This window comes from Mirounga leonina, unplaced genomic scaffold (assembly GCF_011800145.1).
Source record: "Mirounga leonina isolate KUSES-001 unplaced genomic scaffold, KU_Mleo_1.0 Mir_82, whole genome shotgun sequence".
Taxonomy (NCBI): domain Eukaryota; kingdom Metazoa; phylum Chordata; class Mammalia; order Carnivora; family Phocidae; genus Mirounga; species Mirounga leonina.
The window spans coordinates 31,112,387-31,128,798 of NW_023270825.1; the positions used below are offsets into that span (position 1 = coordinate 31,112,387).

Sequence of the window (16,412 nt, forward strand, 5' to 3'; positions counted from 1 at the left end):
ATGTTCCAAGCTCATTTTGTACTTACCCTGCCCCTGTCCTGGAATCAGCCATTTCTCTGAAGAGCCCTGGTATGCTCATTGCTAGTGGGTGTCTTTACTTCTAGGCCCTCTCTGCAGACCGAGCTAGGACATACATACATGTATACATAAACACACACGTATATATGTACACATATACACACATATACACATATACATTTTAGAAATCATGAGTCCAATAGCTCCAATTCCAGTCCATCCCTATAGGGGTTCTTTCTTGCCTTCCCCCATTCCATATTGGTACGTCCCCTCTTCCACAGTGAGAACTCTGCTTCCACCAACAGCAACACACTTACTCAAATGACAGTAACACTTGCACAATACACCTAAAACAGTTTCAGAATTGTTTTCATCTGTGCCATCACAAAAAGCAAAGCCTACTAAAAAGAGTTTGGTAATTGTTTATGCTTCTCCCCCAGCTCCATCCAAAACTAAAAATATATAGTCAAATACTACATTCATATGTCACTTGAGTTTTTAAATCCCCTTCAGTGTGATTGTGTTATTCATTTGAATTACAGTTCATCTGCCGCAGTTAACTTCCCCTATCCTTGTTGATTTCATTTTTTGAATATGGGAAATAGCAGCATGCTTCCAAAAGTCAAAACTATATCAAAGAGGCATGCTCAGGGAAGTGCCATGCCCTCCTGAAACTCTTCTACCCCATCCTACCCTGCCCCTACCTCTTATGGGTAATTCTGTTGCCTCCGTGAGGTTTCATGTTTCCTTTTTGTAAAAATAAGCACACATATGTGTTTTATTCCCCCAGTTCCTTACATAAAATGTAGTCTATGATAGATATTAATTTACATTTCGGCTTTTCTGCCCCCCCCCCCACTTAAAAATAGCTCCTAGAAATCTCTCCCTATCAATTCACAGAGATCTGATTCCTCATTCTTTTTCACAGCTACCTAGAACTCCATTAATATGCACACATCACACTTCATTCAACCAATTTCCATGACTGGACATTTAAAAGTGGTTTTACAATGATAAATAATGCTGCACTGAATAATCTTGTGCACGTGTATTTTCATATTGGAGCTGCATTATCGGAATAAACTCCCAGAAGTGTGACTTTGGGGTTGAAGGATAAATATAAATGTAGTCTTGTTTGATATGGCCAAATTCCCCTCTGCAGGGGCCATACAATTTTGTATTCCCACAGCAATAGATGAAGGTGTGTTTCACTGTAGCTTTGATAACAAAGTATATTGTCAAGCTTTTGAATTTTTGCCTGACAGGTGAGAAATGGCATCTCGGCAGACTTTTGATTTGCATTCCTAAGTGAAACTGAACATCTTTTCATATGTTTAAGGACCATTTTAATTATCTTTTTATGAACTATCTGTTCATGTCTTTTGCCTGCTTTTCCACAGATTTTTTTTGTAGGCCAGGCATTCTTAACCTGGGATCCATGTAGAAGAACACAGGTGGAATGCAGGGGGCGCCTGTGACCCTAACTTGGAAAAAAGCACATTTTAATTTTTACTAACCTCTAAATGAAATCCATCATTTCCTTTGATTATGAATACAGACCATAAACTACAAATATTGGCACTACCTATACTTTATTGCCAGGAGTAATCAGGTAATTTCAGGTTATTTTACAGTTGTAGACATCTTCATATCACTGCTTTCACTCATCACTACTTTAAATTAAGGGTGTATAAACTGCCACCACACTGCAGGATTACAGTCTTCTTGTCTGTAGATGCTCATGTGATGAAGTTGGGCAACTACCCCGCAACTCTGCACCTACAGTCATTCAGCCACTAACAGCAAAAGTCATGGGATCTCTCACTGGGGACCAAGACATCTATGCTGCTCTCCAGCAGCTCCTATCTGCAAAGTTCTCTGTCAGTGTACTTGAAAACGGGTATCTATAAACCCCTCTATCACCAAACCCTAGGAGTTTGATGTAACTCTTCCAAATTTATTCTATCATGGTGGTATTAAAGTTGTATCATGGATCAGAATCTTTTTTTATTTAATATAAACCATATCAAGATGTTGACTCAGCCAAAGATGAATTCATTGATCTTTTTAAAAAAAATTTTTTTTTTTTAAGATTTTATTTTATTTATTCATGAGAGACAGAGAGAGAAGCAGAGGGAGAAGCAGGCTCCCAAGGAGCAGGGAGCCCGATGTGGGACTCGATCCCAGGACCCTGGGATCATGACCTGAGCCGAAGGCAGACGCTTAATCATCTGAGCCACCCAGGCGCCCTTTTTTAAAAAAATTTTTTTTTAAGATTTTATTTTCATTGATCTTTTTAAAAAAAAATTTTTATTTAAATTCAATTTAGTTAACGTATAGTGTATTATTAGTTTCAGGGGTAGAATTTAGTGATTCATCAGTTGTATATAACACCCAGTGCTCATTACGTCGCGTGCCTTCCTTAATGCCCATCACCCAGTTACCCCACCCCCCCACCACCTTCCCTCCAGCAAACCTCAGTTTGTTTTGTATAGTTACAGAGTTTCTTATGGTTTGCCTCCCTCTCTGTTTTTATCTTATTTTTTTCTTCCCATCCCCTATGTTCACCTGTCCTGTTTCCTAATGAATTCGTTGATCTTAAGACAAAAAAGTTACTATATCTACTATGGACTCTGAAAAACAAACTGAGAGTTCTAGAGGGGAGGCGGGTGGGAGGATGGGTTAGCCTGGTGATGGGTATTAAAGAGGGCACGTTCTGCATGGAGCACTGGGTGTTATACGCAAACAATGAATCATGGAACACTACATCAAAAACTAATGATGTAATGCATGGTGGTTAACATAACAATAAAAAAAAAAGTTACTATATCTGGGGGTGCCTGGCTTGGCTTAGTAGACATCACAGATGTCTGTGATTCTTGATCTTGGGGTCATGGGTTCGAGCCCCATGTTGGGGGTAGAGTTTACTCTAAAAAAATAAATAACCAATTTTTAAAAATTTTTTTTAAAAGTTACTATGCCTAGAGTTAAATTTTAAGTCTTGGAGAACTGTAGTTGTAGTTGAAGAAGTGTATTTTTCCTTGGAAAGCAAGCTATGAATGTGTTTAAGTGTATCTGTAAGAAAATATCTTTGTGAAGCAGGAATTTCTATGCTAGTAACCATCAAAACAAATAACCAAATCAACTGGATGCTCAACTTGACACTCTGCTGCCTTGTTGAAGCTTGTCTCACAATTTAATGTTTTTAGCCAAGCTAAGCAACAAAAGCTGTCATGCTGCTGTCCTAAAAAATAAAATTTAACTCCACCTTGCATATTATTTAAATATATTATCTGGTTAATTAATGCATCAATAAAGAAGACATATATTACTATATGATAAATTTGTTTTTAATGTTTTGGAACTATATTTCAATATAATTGGGTATTCTCTGTAATCCTATGCGTTACGGTTTACGTATTTAAAAACATGATTCCAATAAAAGGTCCACAGGCTTCAGAATGCCTAAGGGCTCCACGGCACAAAAAAGGTTAAGAATTTCTGCCCCAGACTCTCAACCAAATGAGACAGCTTTAAGGTAAGCATGGTAATAACCCAATAAGCACTCTCTTGTGCCACATGTCACAACTCACCAGCTCCCCCAACTGAATAAAATGTTCACTAGAACCCAAGGAAGACAAGAGTTTTTGGCACTAAAGAAGGCTATTGATACATGCTGAATTATTCAATCATCTGTGACTTTCTAAGCTGTAAATTTATTGCACTGCCCAGAAAGCCTTGGAACCACTTACCATCAGTAGAATGCACATGGGAGCTGCCAATCTGGTCGACCAGCAACATGAAAACGAAGCCCAGCACGAGGGAAACACCAATATAGGCATGCAGCTGTGTGTGGTCATGGTTGTGCTCATGTTCATGGGCAACTGGTATTTCTGCTGCTTTGTCTGATGCAATCACATTCTGTGTTTCACTCACTTGGTGGTGTTTACCTAGAGCAGAATGAACCGTAAAGAGAAAATGTTTTCCTCCTTGAAACATTTTCACATAGATGCTCCCATTCTTCTGTATTTCAAGCTCTGCAAAGACATCTACTTCCTATATTACAATCCAGCCAATCATAAACTCCTTTTGGCATGCAGATTTTTTTTTTTTTAAGATTTTACTTATTTGACACAGAGAGAGAGAGCACAAGCAGGGGGAGCAGCAGGCAGAGGGAGGAGAAGAGGGGGAAGCAGTCTCCCCGCTGGGCAGGGAGCCTGATGTGGGGCTCCATCCCAGGACCCTGGGATCATGACCTGAGCTGAAGGCAGACTCTTAATTGACAGTGCCACCCAGGCACCTGGCATGCAGATCTTTTAACTGCCTATTATTCTCAAAACCTGGAAGTGGAAGCAAATCACCAAGCAAGAAAGCAGTCATATTCCCAAGCAGTATCATCCTCAGATCCTCCTTTCTGGCTGAGAAATTCGTGCCAATATCATCAAGAAACTACAGTAAGTTTTACTCTGATGAAGATAGGCAAATGAAGAACAGTAAGTAATGAAAATAATTTTAACCAAATTCATCTAGTTTTAGACCTAGGTTGATTTAGAAATTGCAAATAAAGAGCAAACTGAGTACAAACCTTTTAGCTTAAAAAATATCAGGAGGGGGGCACCTGGGTGGCTCAGATAGTTAAGCATCTGCCTTCAGCTTAGGTCATGATCTCAGGGTCCTGGGATGGATCCTGAGTCCAGCTCCCAGCTCAGTGGGGAATCTAGCTTCTCCCTCTCCCTCTGCCTCTTCCCCCTGCTCGTGCTCTCTCTCTCAAATGAATAAATAAAATCTTAAAAAAATATATCAGGAGGCAATCACTAACTAGAGACTAAAAGGGCAGAGCAGTTTAAGAGAAACAGCTTTCCATCTAAATTCAGTTCTAAAAATACAATTGCTGGGATATTCTGAATTACAGGAAGTAACACTTGGCCAAGTAATACTTCTAGTTTATATGACACTCAAAGCATAAATGCTTCAAGGCCAGAATCCTGATCTTTGCTGTGTTTAATGAAGAGAGGCCAACATATTAGACACTTCTCATTTATAATCAGATTAAGCATTTTTACCTTTGATCAAAGAAATTACACAAGCTTGTAATATCTTAGACCCTGCCTTAATCCTTTAAAAGATATTTTTGAGGGGCACAAATCACATGCCATGTGAAAATTAAAAAAACAAAAAACAAACAAAAAACCCCCTATATATTCTTCTAATTCCTGAAAGATTTTTTTGGTTTGTTTTCATAGCCATTTTCTTTTTCTTAACCTTTTTTTTCAAATGTGATAAAATAGACATAAAATTTACTTACCATATTAACCATTTTTAAGTGTAGAGTTCTATAGCATTAAGTGCATTCACACTGTTCTGCAACCATCACCTTCATCTATCTCTAGAATTTGTTCATCATCCCAAAGGAATTTTTTAATCTGTAGAGTTCTTTTTTTTCTAACAGTGATTTTGTCTATTTGTTTTTAAATTAAATGTCTAAATCTCTTTAAAAAAAACCTCTACTTTATTGAGGTATAATTTACATACAATAAGACACAATGAGTTTTCACAGTGCAAAAATTCTAGTAACTACCACCAAGGACAAGATACAGAACATTTTAAAATCCCAGAAAAGTTCTCTTATGCTCCTCTGAAGTCAATACATCACTCCTGGTCCCAAGCAGGGGCTGATATGCTTCTTGTCCCCGGAAAGATTTTTTTTTTTTCCTGTTCTAGGATTTTATATAAATGGAATCATATAATACATAACACTTTTGTGTAAGGATTCTTTTGCTTATAGCAATGTTTTGAGATTTATCTATGCTTTGCATTTATCAGTTGTTTGTTCCTCTTTTTTGCTGAATAATGTTCTATTGCATAGACATATCACAATTTGTTTACCCATTCACCCACTGACGGACATTGGGGTTATTTCCAATTTTGGTCTATTATATATAAAGCTGCTACGAGCATTCAGGTACAAATCTTTCTGTGTAAGGTTTAGCTATAAAAAACCTATTTTCCACAGTGATTGTACCATCTTACACACCCAACTGCAGTGTATCAGAGTACTAGTTGCTCTATACCATTATCAACATTTGATAATATGAGGCTTTACAATTTTAGCCATTTGACATACTCGATCACATTATCTGCAAACAGTTTTACTTCTTTCCGATCTTTATGCCTTTTGTTTCTTTTTCTGGCCTTCCTGCAGGCTAGAAGCTGGCTAGGACCCCAAATACAATGTTAAATACCAGTGGTTGAGAGGAGATGGCCTTGCTTTGTTCTGAATGTTATAGGTGTCTTAGCCATAGGGTTTTTGAATATGCCCTTTCTCAGTAAGGAAGTTCTTTCCTAGTTTGCTGTAATTTTTTTTAATGAAGGAGAGTTTAATTTTTCCCAAATGCTTTTCTGTACCTGTTAAGGATGATCAAAGTTTTTCTACTTTATTCGATTAATATAATGAATTAAACTGGTTTTTTAATATTACTCCAACCCCTACTTTGCATTCCTGGCATAACCTTCAATTGGTCAAGACATGTTATCCTTTTTCTATACTGCTGGATTCAGTTTGCTACATTTGGTAAAGGACTGTTGTGTGTACATTCATGAGGGATATCTGCCTGTAACTCTTTTCCTGTAACATCTCTGAGTCACACTGGAATCTTAAAATGAGATGGAGTGTTCCTCCAAGAGATAGAAAAGACTTCCTTCAGCCAATACATTTCCATTTTATTGATTTAAACAAGGTCTATGACTATCACAGTTAGTCTGATGTTAATGTTAAGTAGTATTTTTAAATTACTGAAACGAGATTTATGATGTTTTTTAAACTTTTAAGACCATGACCTATAGTAAAAAATAAATTTTATATAAATGAAAAACTAAATACAACGTTTCACAAAACAGTGAAGCTTATAATGCTTACAACGCACTCTTCCATTTCTTTCTCTTTCCCTCTTTTTTTGTCCCTCCACCAGGCTCTTTTTAAATATTGGTCACAAGTTCAACTCACTAAATTTATTTGAAGACCCACTGAGTTGCTACCTTCAGTTTGAAAGCATTACTGGAGGTGGAGAGACTCAGAGGAGAAATGGATGATTTTGGAGTAAGGGGCATTTTCTGGAAATTAGAAGCCTGGGCTGCAGTGGTCAACAAAAGAGAGCTGAACGCTAAACAAGCCTAGGAGAAAAAAGTTCACAGGTTGTAGGTGCCCACTCGGTTCCTTACACAAAATAAATTGTTAGCACTAAGGATGTTAAGCCAAAGAACTGACTGAAAGCTCAGAGATGAAAAATAATTAAGTCTGGGGTGCCTGGGTGGCTCAGTTGTTAAGCATCTGCCTTCGGCTCAGGTCATGATCCCAGGGTCCTGGGATCGAGCCTTGCATCAGGCTCCCTGCTCCACGGGAAGCCTGCTTTTCCCTCTCCCGCTCCCCCTGCTTGTGTTCCCTCTCTTGCTGTGTCTCTCTGTCAAATGAATAAAATCTTAAAAAAAAAAAAAAAAAGAAAAATTATTAAGTTTGAAAAGCAGTCCAAGAATCTTGAATTAGTAATGCTGGACAATTAAAATGTAGCCTCGTGGTAACATGACTGTATTTAGTTTGTGAAAATCATTGAGCTGTACCCTGCCAATATGTGTATTTTCCTATGTGTATACTATTGTATGCAATATTTTGATAAAAATTAATAAATTCAAAATGTAGTACTCTGGTATCCAATACTGAGATGGTTGCACCCATCATTTTTTCAAGTAGGTCTTCTTTGTGAGCTGGGGGACTAGTTTAGCATGGTCTCAAAAATGTGAAATAAATGAACCAAAATATCTTATTTTCTCTAAAGACAAGGCAATTTTGGGTCTGCTTCCATTTTAATATATATAACCATGATTTAATTCTTCATATTTATAGATGTTAAGAAGCTGCCCATGTGGGGCGTCTGGCTGGCTCAGTCAGTGGACTGTGCAACTCTTGATCTCAGGGTTGTAGGTTCAAGCTCCACGTTGGGTGTAGAGGTTACTTAAAAATAAAATCTTAAAAAAAAAAGAAAAGAAAAGAAGCTACCCATGTGAAGTAAATCACAGAATTCTGGTAGCTACAATTTCCAATACTACTTAGAAAGATGCTATTGGCAAGGATCTGAATGATTACATTTTCATAAGGTACCCACTTAACACTTACCTGGGCTCTCAGCTCTCCCTCTGCTGATACTTTGCATGAATTAATGAATCCATGGGCCCTCCATGCTGCTTCTCCTGGATAACACCTTGTCTCTTGAGACTCAGCTTGGAAGTCCCCTCTTCCTTGAGATTTCTGTGTCCTCTTCTCCTATCAAACACACCACACTGGGTGTCTTTCTACCATAGGTCTTATACCTCACTATACCATAATTCAGACATCAGCAAATTACAGTACAGGGCTGGTGCCTATTTTTGTAAATAAAAATTGCATTGGAACATAGCCACGCTCATTTGTTCACAGATTATCTATGGCTGCTTTCATGCTATGACACCAGGGTTGAATAATTGCAAAAGAAACCATATGGCCCACAAAGCCTAAAATATTTGCTATCTGGCCCTTTACAGAAAACATAAACCAACCCCTGCCGTCCCTGATTGTTATTCATTTTCCACTGGCTGTGAATTCTTGAAGGCTGGGGCTATATCTTAGATCTCTGAACTGCTAAAAATCAATAGAAGGCCAGAAATCTAGCAAATACTCAACAAATAAATGTTGAAGGCAAAAAATGTCCTTCACTTCTATAATTTTTTAATGCAGCATTTCATTTCAAAAGTTATGGCAATTATTTTCTGGACAAAAAGTGGGTTTTTTTGAGAGTGTGTGTGCGCGCGCGCGAGTGGGGGGGGAGGGGCGGAGAGAGAGGGAGAGAGACTCTTAAGCAGGCTCCATACCAAGTGCAGAGCGCAACGTGGGGCTCGATCTCAGGACCCTGAGATCACGACCTGAGCCAAAATCAAGAGTCAGACACCTAACCAACTGAGCCACCCAGGCACCCTAACAAAAAGATTTTTTTTTAACGGGAATAAATTATAATCTTTTAGTCTTCTTTTCAGATAATTATATACATGTTTTTTTATAAATTCAATAGGTAACATATATATACTAAATTAGGTGACAGGTTACGCTAAGACTTTAGGTAAGAGCATGGGTTAACACGTTATTAAAGGGTGTTAGTCATGCTATTATTTATGAACAGTGCCATAATAATTTTTAAAGGCAATTACTTTTGGGATGTCCATAGCACTGAAACTAAACGTTAAGCCTAATTACAACTTTCAAAGGATGGTCAACATCATTTTACTTTATGAGGTATAACTATATCAGAATTTTTTTTTTTTAAAGATTTTATTTATTTGACAGATATATATATAGAGAGAGAGTGCGCACACAAGCAGGAGCAGCAGAGGGAGTGGGAGAAGCAGGCTCTCTCTCTCTGCTGAGCAGGGAGCCCAATGCAGGGTTTGATCCCAGGACCCTGGGATCATGACCTGAGCTGAAGGCAGACTCTTAATCCATTGAGCCACCCAGGTGGCTCAGATATCAGAATTTTAAAATGTAGATGAGTATAAGATCCTTCCATATCTTATCCCAACAAAGCTTTTTTAAAAAAGACTGAATATAGGGCACCTGGGTGGCTCAGTTGGTTAAGCGACTGCCTTCAGCTCAGGTCATGATCCCAGGGTCCTGGAATCGAGTCCCGCGTCGGGCTCCCTGCTCTGCGGGGAGCCTGCTTCTCCCTCTCCCACTCCCCCTGCTTGTGTTCCCTCTCTCGCTGTGTCTCTCTCTGTCAAATAAATAAATAAAATCTTAAAAAAAAAAAGACTGAATATAATTAATATACAATGTTATATTAGTTTCAGATGTGTAACATTGATCCAACAATTTTTTATATTACTTAGTGCTGACCGCAGTAAGTATAGTTACCATCTGTCCTCATACATTATTAAAATATTATTCACTAAACTCCCTATGACACACTTTTCATCTCTGTGACTTACTTATTTTATAACTGGAAGCTTGTACCTCTAAACCCCCTTCACCTATTTCACTCATCACCCCAGGCACCTTCCCTCTGGCAACCACCAGTTTGTTCTCTGCATTTAAGAGTCTGGTTTTTTTGTTTTGTTTTTTCCCTTAAGATTTATTTCTTTATCTTAGAGAGAGAGAGAGAGAGCAGGGGAAGGGGCAGAGGGAAGGAGAGAATCTCAAGCAGACTCCACGCTGAGCACGGAGCCGACAAGGGGCTCCATCTCATGACCCTGAGATCACGACCTGAGCCAAAACCAAGAGTCCAATGCTTAACTGACTGAGCCACCCAGGCGCCTCAAGAGTGGTTTTTTTGTTTGTTTTAGATTCTACATATAAGTGAAATCACATTGTATTTGTCTTTCTCTGTCTGATGTATTTCACTTAGTATAATACCCTTCAGATCCAGCCATGTTGTTGCAAATGGTAAGATCTCATTCTTTTCTATGGCTGAGCGTATATATATATATACACACACACACGCACACACAACATCTTCTTTATCTATTCATCTTTCGATAGACCCTTGGGTAGCTTCCATATCTTGGCTATTGTAAATAATGCTGCAATAAACATAGGGGTACATATATCTTTCTGAATTAGCCTTTTGTTTTCTTTAGGTCAATACTCAATAATGGAATTACCAGATCATACAGTATTTCTGTTTTTAATTTTTTGAGGAACCTCCATACTGTTTTCCACAGTGGCTGCACCAATTTACATCCCTACCAACAGTGCATGAGGGCTTCCCTTTCTCTGCAACCTTGCCAACACTGTCTTTTGATTGTCTTTTTGATTCTAGCCATTCTGACAGGAGTAAGGTGCCAACAGTGCTTTCTTTAAATAATTTTGGAACTTTTCTTTTGGTACTGCTTAAAAGTCAAGTTTATGAATCATAATAAAATTGTCATTACTTTATAGTATCACCTGCTTTTGATATAAAATAGTATTGAATAAACTGATGAGCTATCTTATTATGCAGACTGGCATCAAACAAATTTTATATTTCCCAAAACCAAATCTACTTTCAAGGAAAATCGTGCTGCTACTGATGATATTCATCTAAATGTGCTGCACATTCTGGAGGTAAATTAAAGAACAATTTCGAACATTTTTTCAGCAATCACTTCTATAAGTACTTAATTTTATGAACTATAATTTTGAAGGGGTTAATACTTATTTTGATGTGAAATTTTGGCAAATAAGTAATATGTCAGCAACATTTAATAAATATTGCTTGAAATAAGTGTGCTGTTGACTAAGGCTTCTCATAAAAGATCTGAATGCTTATCATTAAGTGGAATCTAACTTTATATAAAAACATGAAATACTTACTGGAATATACACAATGGTAAGCTTTGGTTTTATTTGCAATCATTAACCAAAAAAACGTAAACCCTTTTTAAAGTGAGCAATCATCACCTTAACAGTACATACACAAATTAGTAATGGAATCCAGATATTGAATATTAATATACACATCTTTCCTTCTACTCTGGACATGAAACTGAAACTAGCAAAAACTGGGATCTTAAAAACCAGCTATAAAATTCAAATATATTAAGCTGTATACATATGTTACGCATTCATGAACAAGCTTTCAGCTTATTATATCTGACTACTCAGGACACTGGTTGGTAATTCATTAGCCAAGACATATTCCACGTCACACTCCCTGCTGCAAAGTACAAAAACCAATGGTGTTATCACTGGATATTGTACATCAGACATATATTTCTCATGCCACTAAGAGAGTGTTCAGCAAATCATATGGGCTTGCTTCTTTGCCTAGATATTTACATAGAAATCTTTCTAGTAAGTTCCATCAGTATGGTAAGTAGCTGTCCTTTGTCACAGACATACATTACATTAAAGGTAAGAGAATCAATTTACCCTTTGAAGACATTTGTTGAAGCTCCTCCTTCAGATTAACATGTGCTTCTATAAAAGAAACAAATTTTCAGGTAATCTGGCTTTTTTTTTTTAAGTGATCTCCAGTTTTAATTTTTATATTTTTGGCCTTTGTTGATTGTTTTTAATTTCTTAACTTCTACTCATATCTTACAACTTTTACAGCTCTCTATTAAGTTTTTTTTTTTCTGACAAAGACAAATAGTTCATTACACATAACATGTACTTTCAGTAAGAAGGGCAGAATAGCTTCTACTTAATGATGATGTATTCTGTTTCTCATGTAAAAGAGAAAAACCTGATCACAGTCAAATGTATAAAGCTGGCATTTTATTTAAGACTTTATTTATTTATTTGAGAGAGAGAGGGAGAGAGCACGAGCAGGGGGAGGGGTAGAGGGCCAAGTGGACTTCCCGCAGAGCAGGGAGCCCAACATGGAGCTCCATCCCAGGACCCTGTGATCATGACCTGGGCTGAAGGCAGATGCTTAACTGACTGGGCCACCCAGGCACCCCTAAAGCTGACATTTTAAAGGGATGTTAATTAATGAATCTTTGATCAAAGTATACTTTTTAAAATTTTTTTAAAAATTTATTTTTTAAAGATTCATTTATTTATTTGAGAAAGAGAGAGAGAGAATGTGCACAGGCATGTGAGCAGGGGTAGGGGCAAAAGAAGATAATCTTTAAGCAGACTCCCTACTGAGCCCAGTGGAGGCAGACTCCAGCTCAACTCTGGGCTTGATGCCTCAACCCATGCGATCATGACCTGAGCCGATACCAAGAGTCGGACACTTAATGGACGGTGCCCTGTTTTTCTTTTTTTCAAAGATATATTTATTTATTTGAGAGAGAGAGAGAGAGAGTGCGCACGGGCATATGCAGGGGGCGCGGGTGGGGGGAGAAGGGACAGAGAGGGAGGGAGAGAGAGTCTCAAGTAGATTCCCCACTGGGCACAGAATCCGATGCAGGCTTGATCCCACAACCCTGAGATGATGACCTGAGCCGAAATCAAGAGTCCGACCATTAACTGATGGATCCACCCAGGCACCCCTAAGAAGAAAAAAATCTATTGTAAGATTTCTTCAGGGGCACTTGGGTGGCTCAGTCAGTTAAGTGCCTGACTCTTGATCTCGGCTCAGGTCTTGCTCTCAGGGTCATGAGTTTAAGCCCTGTGTTGGGCTCCACTACTTAAAAAATATATATATTTCTTCAGCAGATAAACACTACAATGGTGATTTTAAATTCCTTATGATGTACACCACGCAGCAGACTATCATTAAGAATGCAGGCTTCAGGGGTGCCTGGGTGGCTCAGTCGTTGAGCATCTGCCTTCGGCTCAGGTCATGATGCCAGGGTCCTGGGATCGAGCCCTGCATTGGGCTCCCTGCTCAGCGGGAGGCCTGCTTCTCCCTCTTCCACTCCCCCTGCTTGTGTTCCCTCTCTCGCTGTCTCTCTCTGTCAAAAAATAAAAATCTTTAAAAAAAAGAACGTAGGCTTCATTTTTTTTTCCCATGCTGATAGTACTCTCACAAACATGGTGAATGGTCCCAAAACCCACCAGACTTTCTGCAAGGAAGTTTCTGTAAGTACCAACCCCACAAAGTGACACAGTACAAGAAAGGCAAAGATTCTCTTTACACCCAGGGAAAGCAAAGTTATGACAGGAAGAGTGGCTACGGTGGGCAGACTAAGTGGATTTTCTGGAAAAAGGCTAAAACTCCAAAGAAGATTGTGCTGAGGGTTGAATGCGTTGAGCCCAACTGCAGATCTAAGAGAATACTGGCTATTAAGAGATGCAAGCAGTATGAACCGGGAGAAGATACGAAGAGAAAAGGACAAGTGATCCAGTTCTAAGCTTCATATTTTGTTATATTATGAAGACAATAAAATTTTGAGGTATGTTCACTTCATTTGGTTGCAACTGGGCTTTTAAGAGGAAAATAAACTAGTGCTGTCAATAAAATTCTCCTTGTGGGGAAACTTAAGCTTAAAAAAAAGTAGAGGTTTCAGAGTAAGATTGCCTGTGTTCAAATCCTGATCGTGACACTTACTAGCTGAGTATCTTGGACATGTCATTCCACCTCTTTGTGGCTTCATGTCCTCATCTGTAAAACAGTACCCACCTCAGATGGCTGTTGGGATGATTAGACAATAAATGTGAAGGGCTCCACACAATAGCTGGTATATGCTAAGTGCTCACTAAATGTTCAGGAACATAGTTATATATTAAATGGAATTTGGGAGATTCACTTTTAAACATCTTTTGTTATATAATTGATCTGAATATCAGTCAGAAACAATAGTGAGTAATAAACAATGTTGGGGGAAGGGAGGGGAAGGGGCAGGGGAAAAAAGCAGAGATCAGACATTTTAGCAGACAAAATAAGAAGTAGAAGAGATAGATATCATTCCACGATCATCCATATTTCAGAATCCTGAGGACAAAGTGTAAGAGTTTTAAAGAGCTCCATTTTTATGAATGAATGAAAGGCCAAGAGTTAGTTAAATATAACAGATTTAACCTTCTCCTTTTATTTAAATGTAGAGCAAAATGACAAAACCATAAGATAACTGTACTTCTCTAAAAAATCTGATATGTGGCATTCATGGAGAAATTTAGTGAAATAATCTATATTGAACCACTCCAAATAACAGTTAGGACTATCCTAACAATTATGAATAATATAGGCTTCAGGTTTCTATTTAGGTCCTTGGCCCCATAGCCTGCCTTTCTCAATATACCAAGTCTCATGTCCCAAAGAATTATGGTGCTTTCAAATTTAGCCCCACAGTAAACAAGCACTGCAGTCCTCAATAGACTACATTCTTAAAACCTGTTTCTGTAGAGACAGTCTTCTCACACGAATGCTGATCTAATTCCAGTGATTTTAGAGCTATAATTAGAGAAAAGTATGAGAGGTTCCTCTTTACATTAATTAGTATTTAATAATGCTTATTAAAGTGCCAGAGCACTCAGTTAACATGATATATTGAGCTCTGAAAAAATATCTGTTAATTATAATTATAAGGTCCACAGAAGAACTAAACTATAGGTTGTAGTAAACATGTACACAAACTCCTTTCTTGAAGTTGGGAGAAAAGCTGGTTGGATCTACAATAAAGAAAGAGGGGGCGGAGAAAAAGATAAAGTAGCAGAAATGAAAGCGATGTGACTAAGCTCACCAGTGTGCAGACAGATGTGGAAAATGTGGAGACAGCTTACGGTTACTAAGATGGTTAAGCTACTTCAAAAAATTTTTCAGAGTGGGGTATTAATATTTTACTTTTTAAAAAGAATGATGGGGACTTTTGGAGCTGGCTCAGATGGAGTAAACCTAGTGTTGCCTCAATCATACAATGATTACTACAGAAACTCTGGACAAAACAACCAAAGAACTACCTAAGGACTACAAATGTAAACAGTAACAAGAGGAGAGAGGGCAGCAAAAACTGCAAAAGAAACCTCGTCCCTCTGGCCAGAGAACAGGGAAAGGGGCTGCTGGGGGATGTCCTTATGGAGGGAAACCACCCTCTTTTTTCTTTCCCAGCCTGGCCTTGAAGGCAGTCCCAGTTGGGGAACTGCATGGCAGCAACACAGGCAGTGAAAACCCCCAGAAAAGCCCCCATCTTTCTGGCCAGAGTGGTCGGAAGAACACAGGGGCCGGGGGTGGGGGCGGGGGGGAAGATATGGTTATTTTGTTCTCTCTTTTCTCCTGCCACTTTGCCCTGAGGGCACCCCGAGTTACCCAGAACTGTGCAATGGCAGCACAGGCAGCTACAACTCCTAGAAAAACCCCATCTTTCTGGCCACGGGGCTAGGTAAAGGGTCCCCTGGGAGCCAGGGAGTGTGAGAAGAATACTGGAGAGGAAACAGCTAAGGAGGGTTCCCCTAACAGTGCGTATAAATGGCACCAGTCCCAGACTTACCCTTGAACTCTGCAGGGATAGGACATACCCAAAGCAGCATTACAAAGGCTTTGAAAACTGAACTAAAATTAAAACCATCACACAAAAAGGCACCACAGAACTGGCAGTCTGAAACCAACCAGGCTAGTGACTGCTAAAACAAAAGAAGTAAATATTCTCTAGAGGATTTTGAAAGGACCCAAAGTTCCAAAATATATTATTAAAAATGTACAGGATACAACCCAAACTTGCTTGACATACAAAGAAACAGAAAAATTGGGGCACCTGGGTGGCTCAGTCAGTTAAGCATCTGCCTTGGGCTCAGGTCATGATTCTGGGGTCCTGGGATTGAGTCCCGCATCGGGCTCCCTGCTCAATGGGGAATCTGCTTCTCCCTCTGTCCCGCCCCCCTGCTTGTGCTCTCTCTCTCATAAATAAAATCTTAAAAAAAAAAAAAAGAAAGAAAAATTTCACCAATCATGAAGGGAAAAAAGAATCAATCCAATCCCAAAGCAAATCAGGTACTGGAATACTCGAGACTT

General features: G+C 38.7%; 1 protein-coding gene and 1 pseudogene across 3 annotated transcripts in view; one reads left to right on the top strand and one right to left on the bottom strand.

Annotated features, from left to right (window-relative positions):
- Positions 1-16,412, bottom strand: part of SLC39A9 (solute carrier family 39 member 9) — a 53,608-nt gene that overhangs the window by 11,740 nt on the left and 25,456 nt on the right. For 2 of the 3 annotated variants that reach the window (XM_034992796.1, XM_034992794.1), the window contains exons 3-4: positions 11,945-11,992; positions 3,771-3,968 (exon numbers count right to left, since the gene is read on the bottom strand). In XM_034992796.1, the coding sequence (XP_034848687.1) occupies positions 3,771-3,968; positions 11,945-11,992 (246 nt within the window). The remainder of the gene's footprint in view (positions 1-3,770; positions 3,969-11,944; positions 11,993-16,412) is intronic. The other variant, XM_034992795.1, reaches the window with a different exon arrangement.
- LOC118002383 lies at positions 13,499-13,818 on the top strand (annotated as a pseudogene).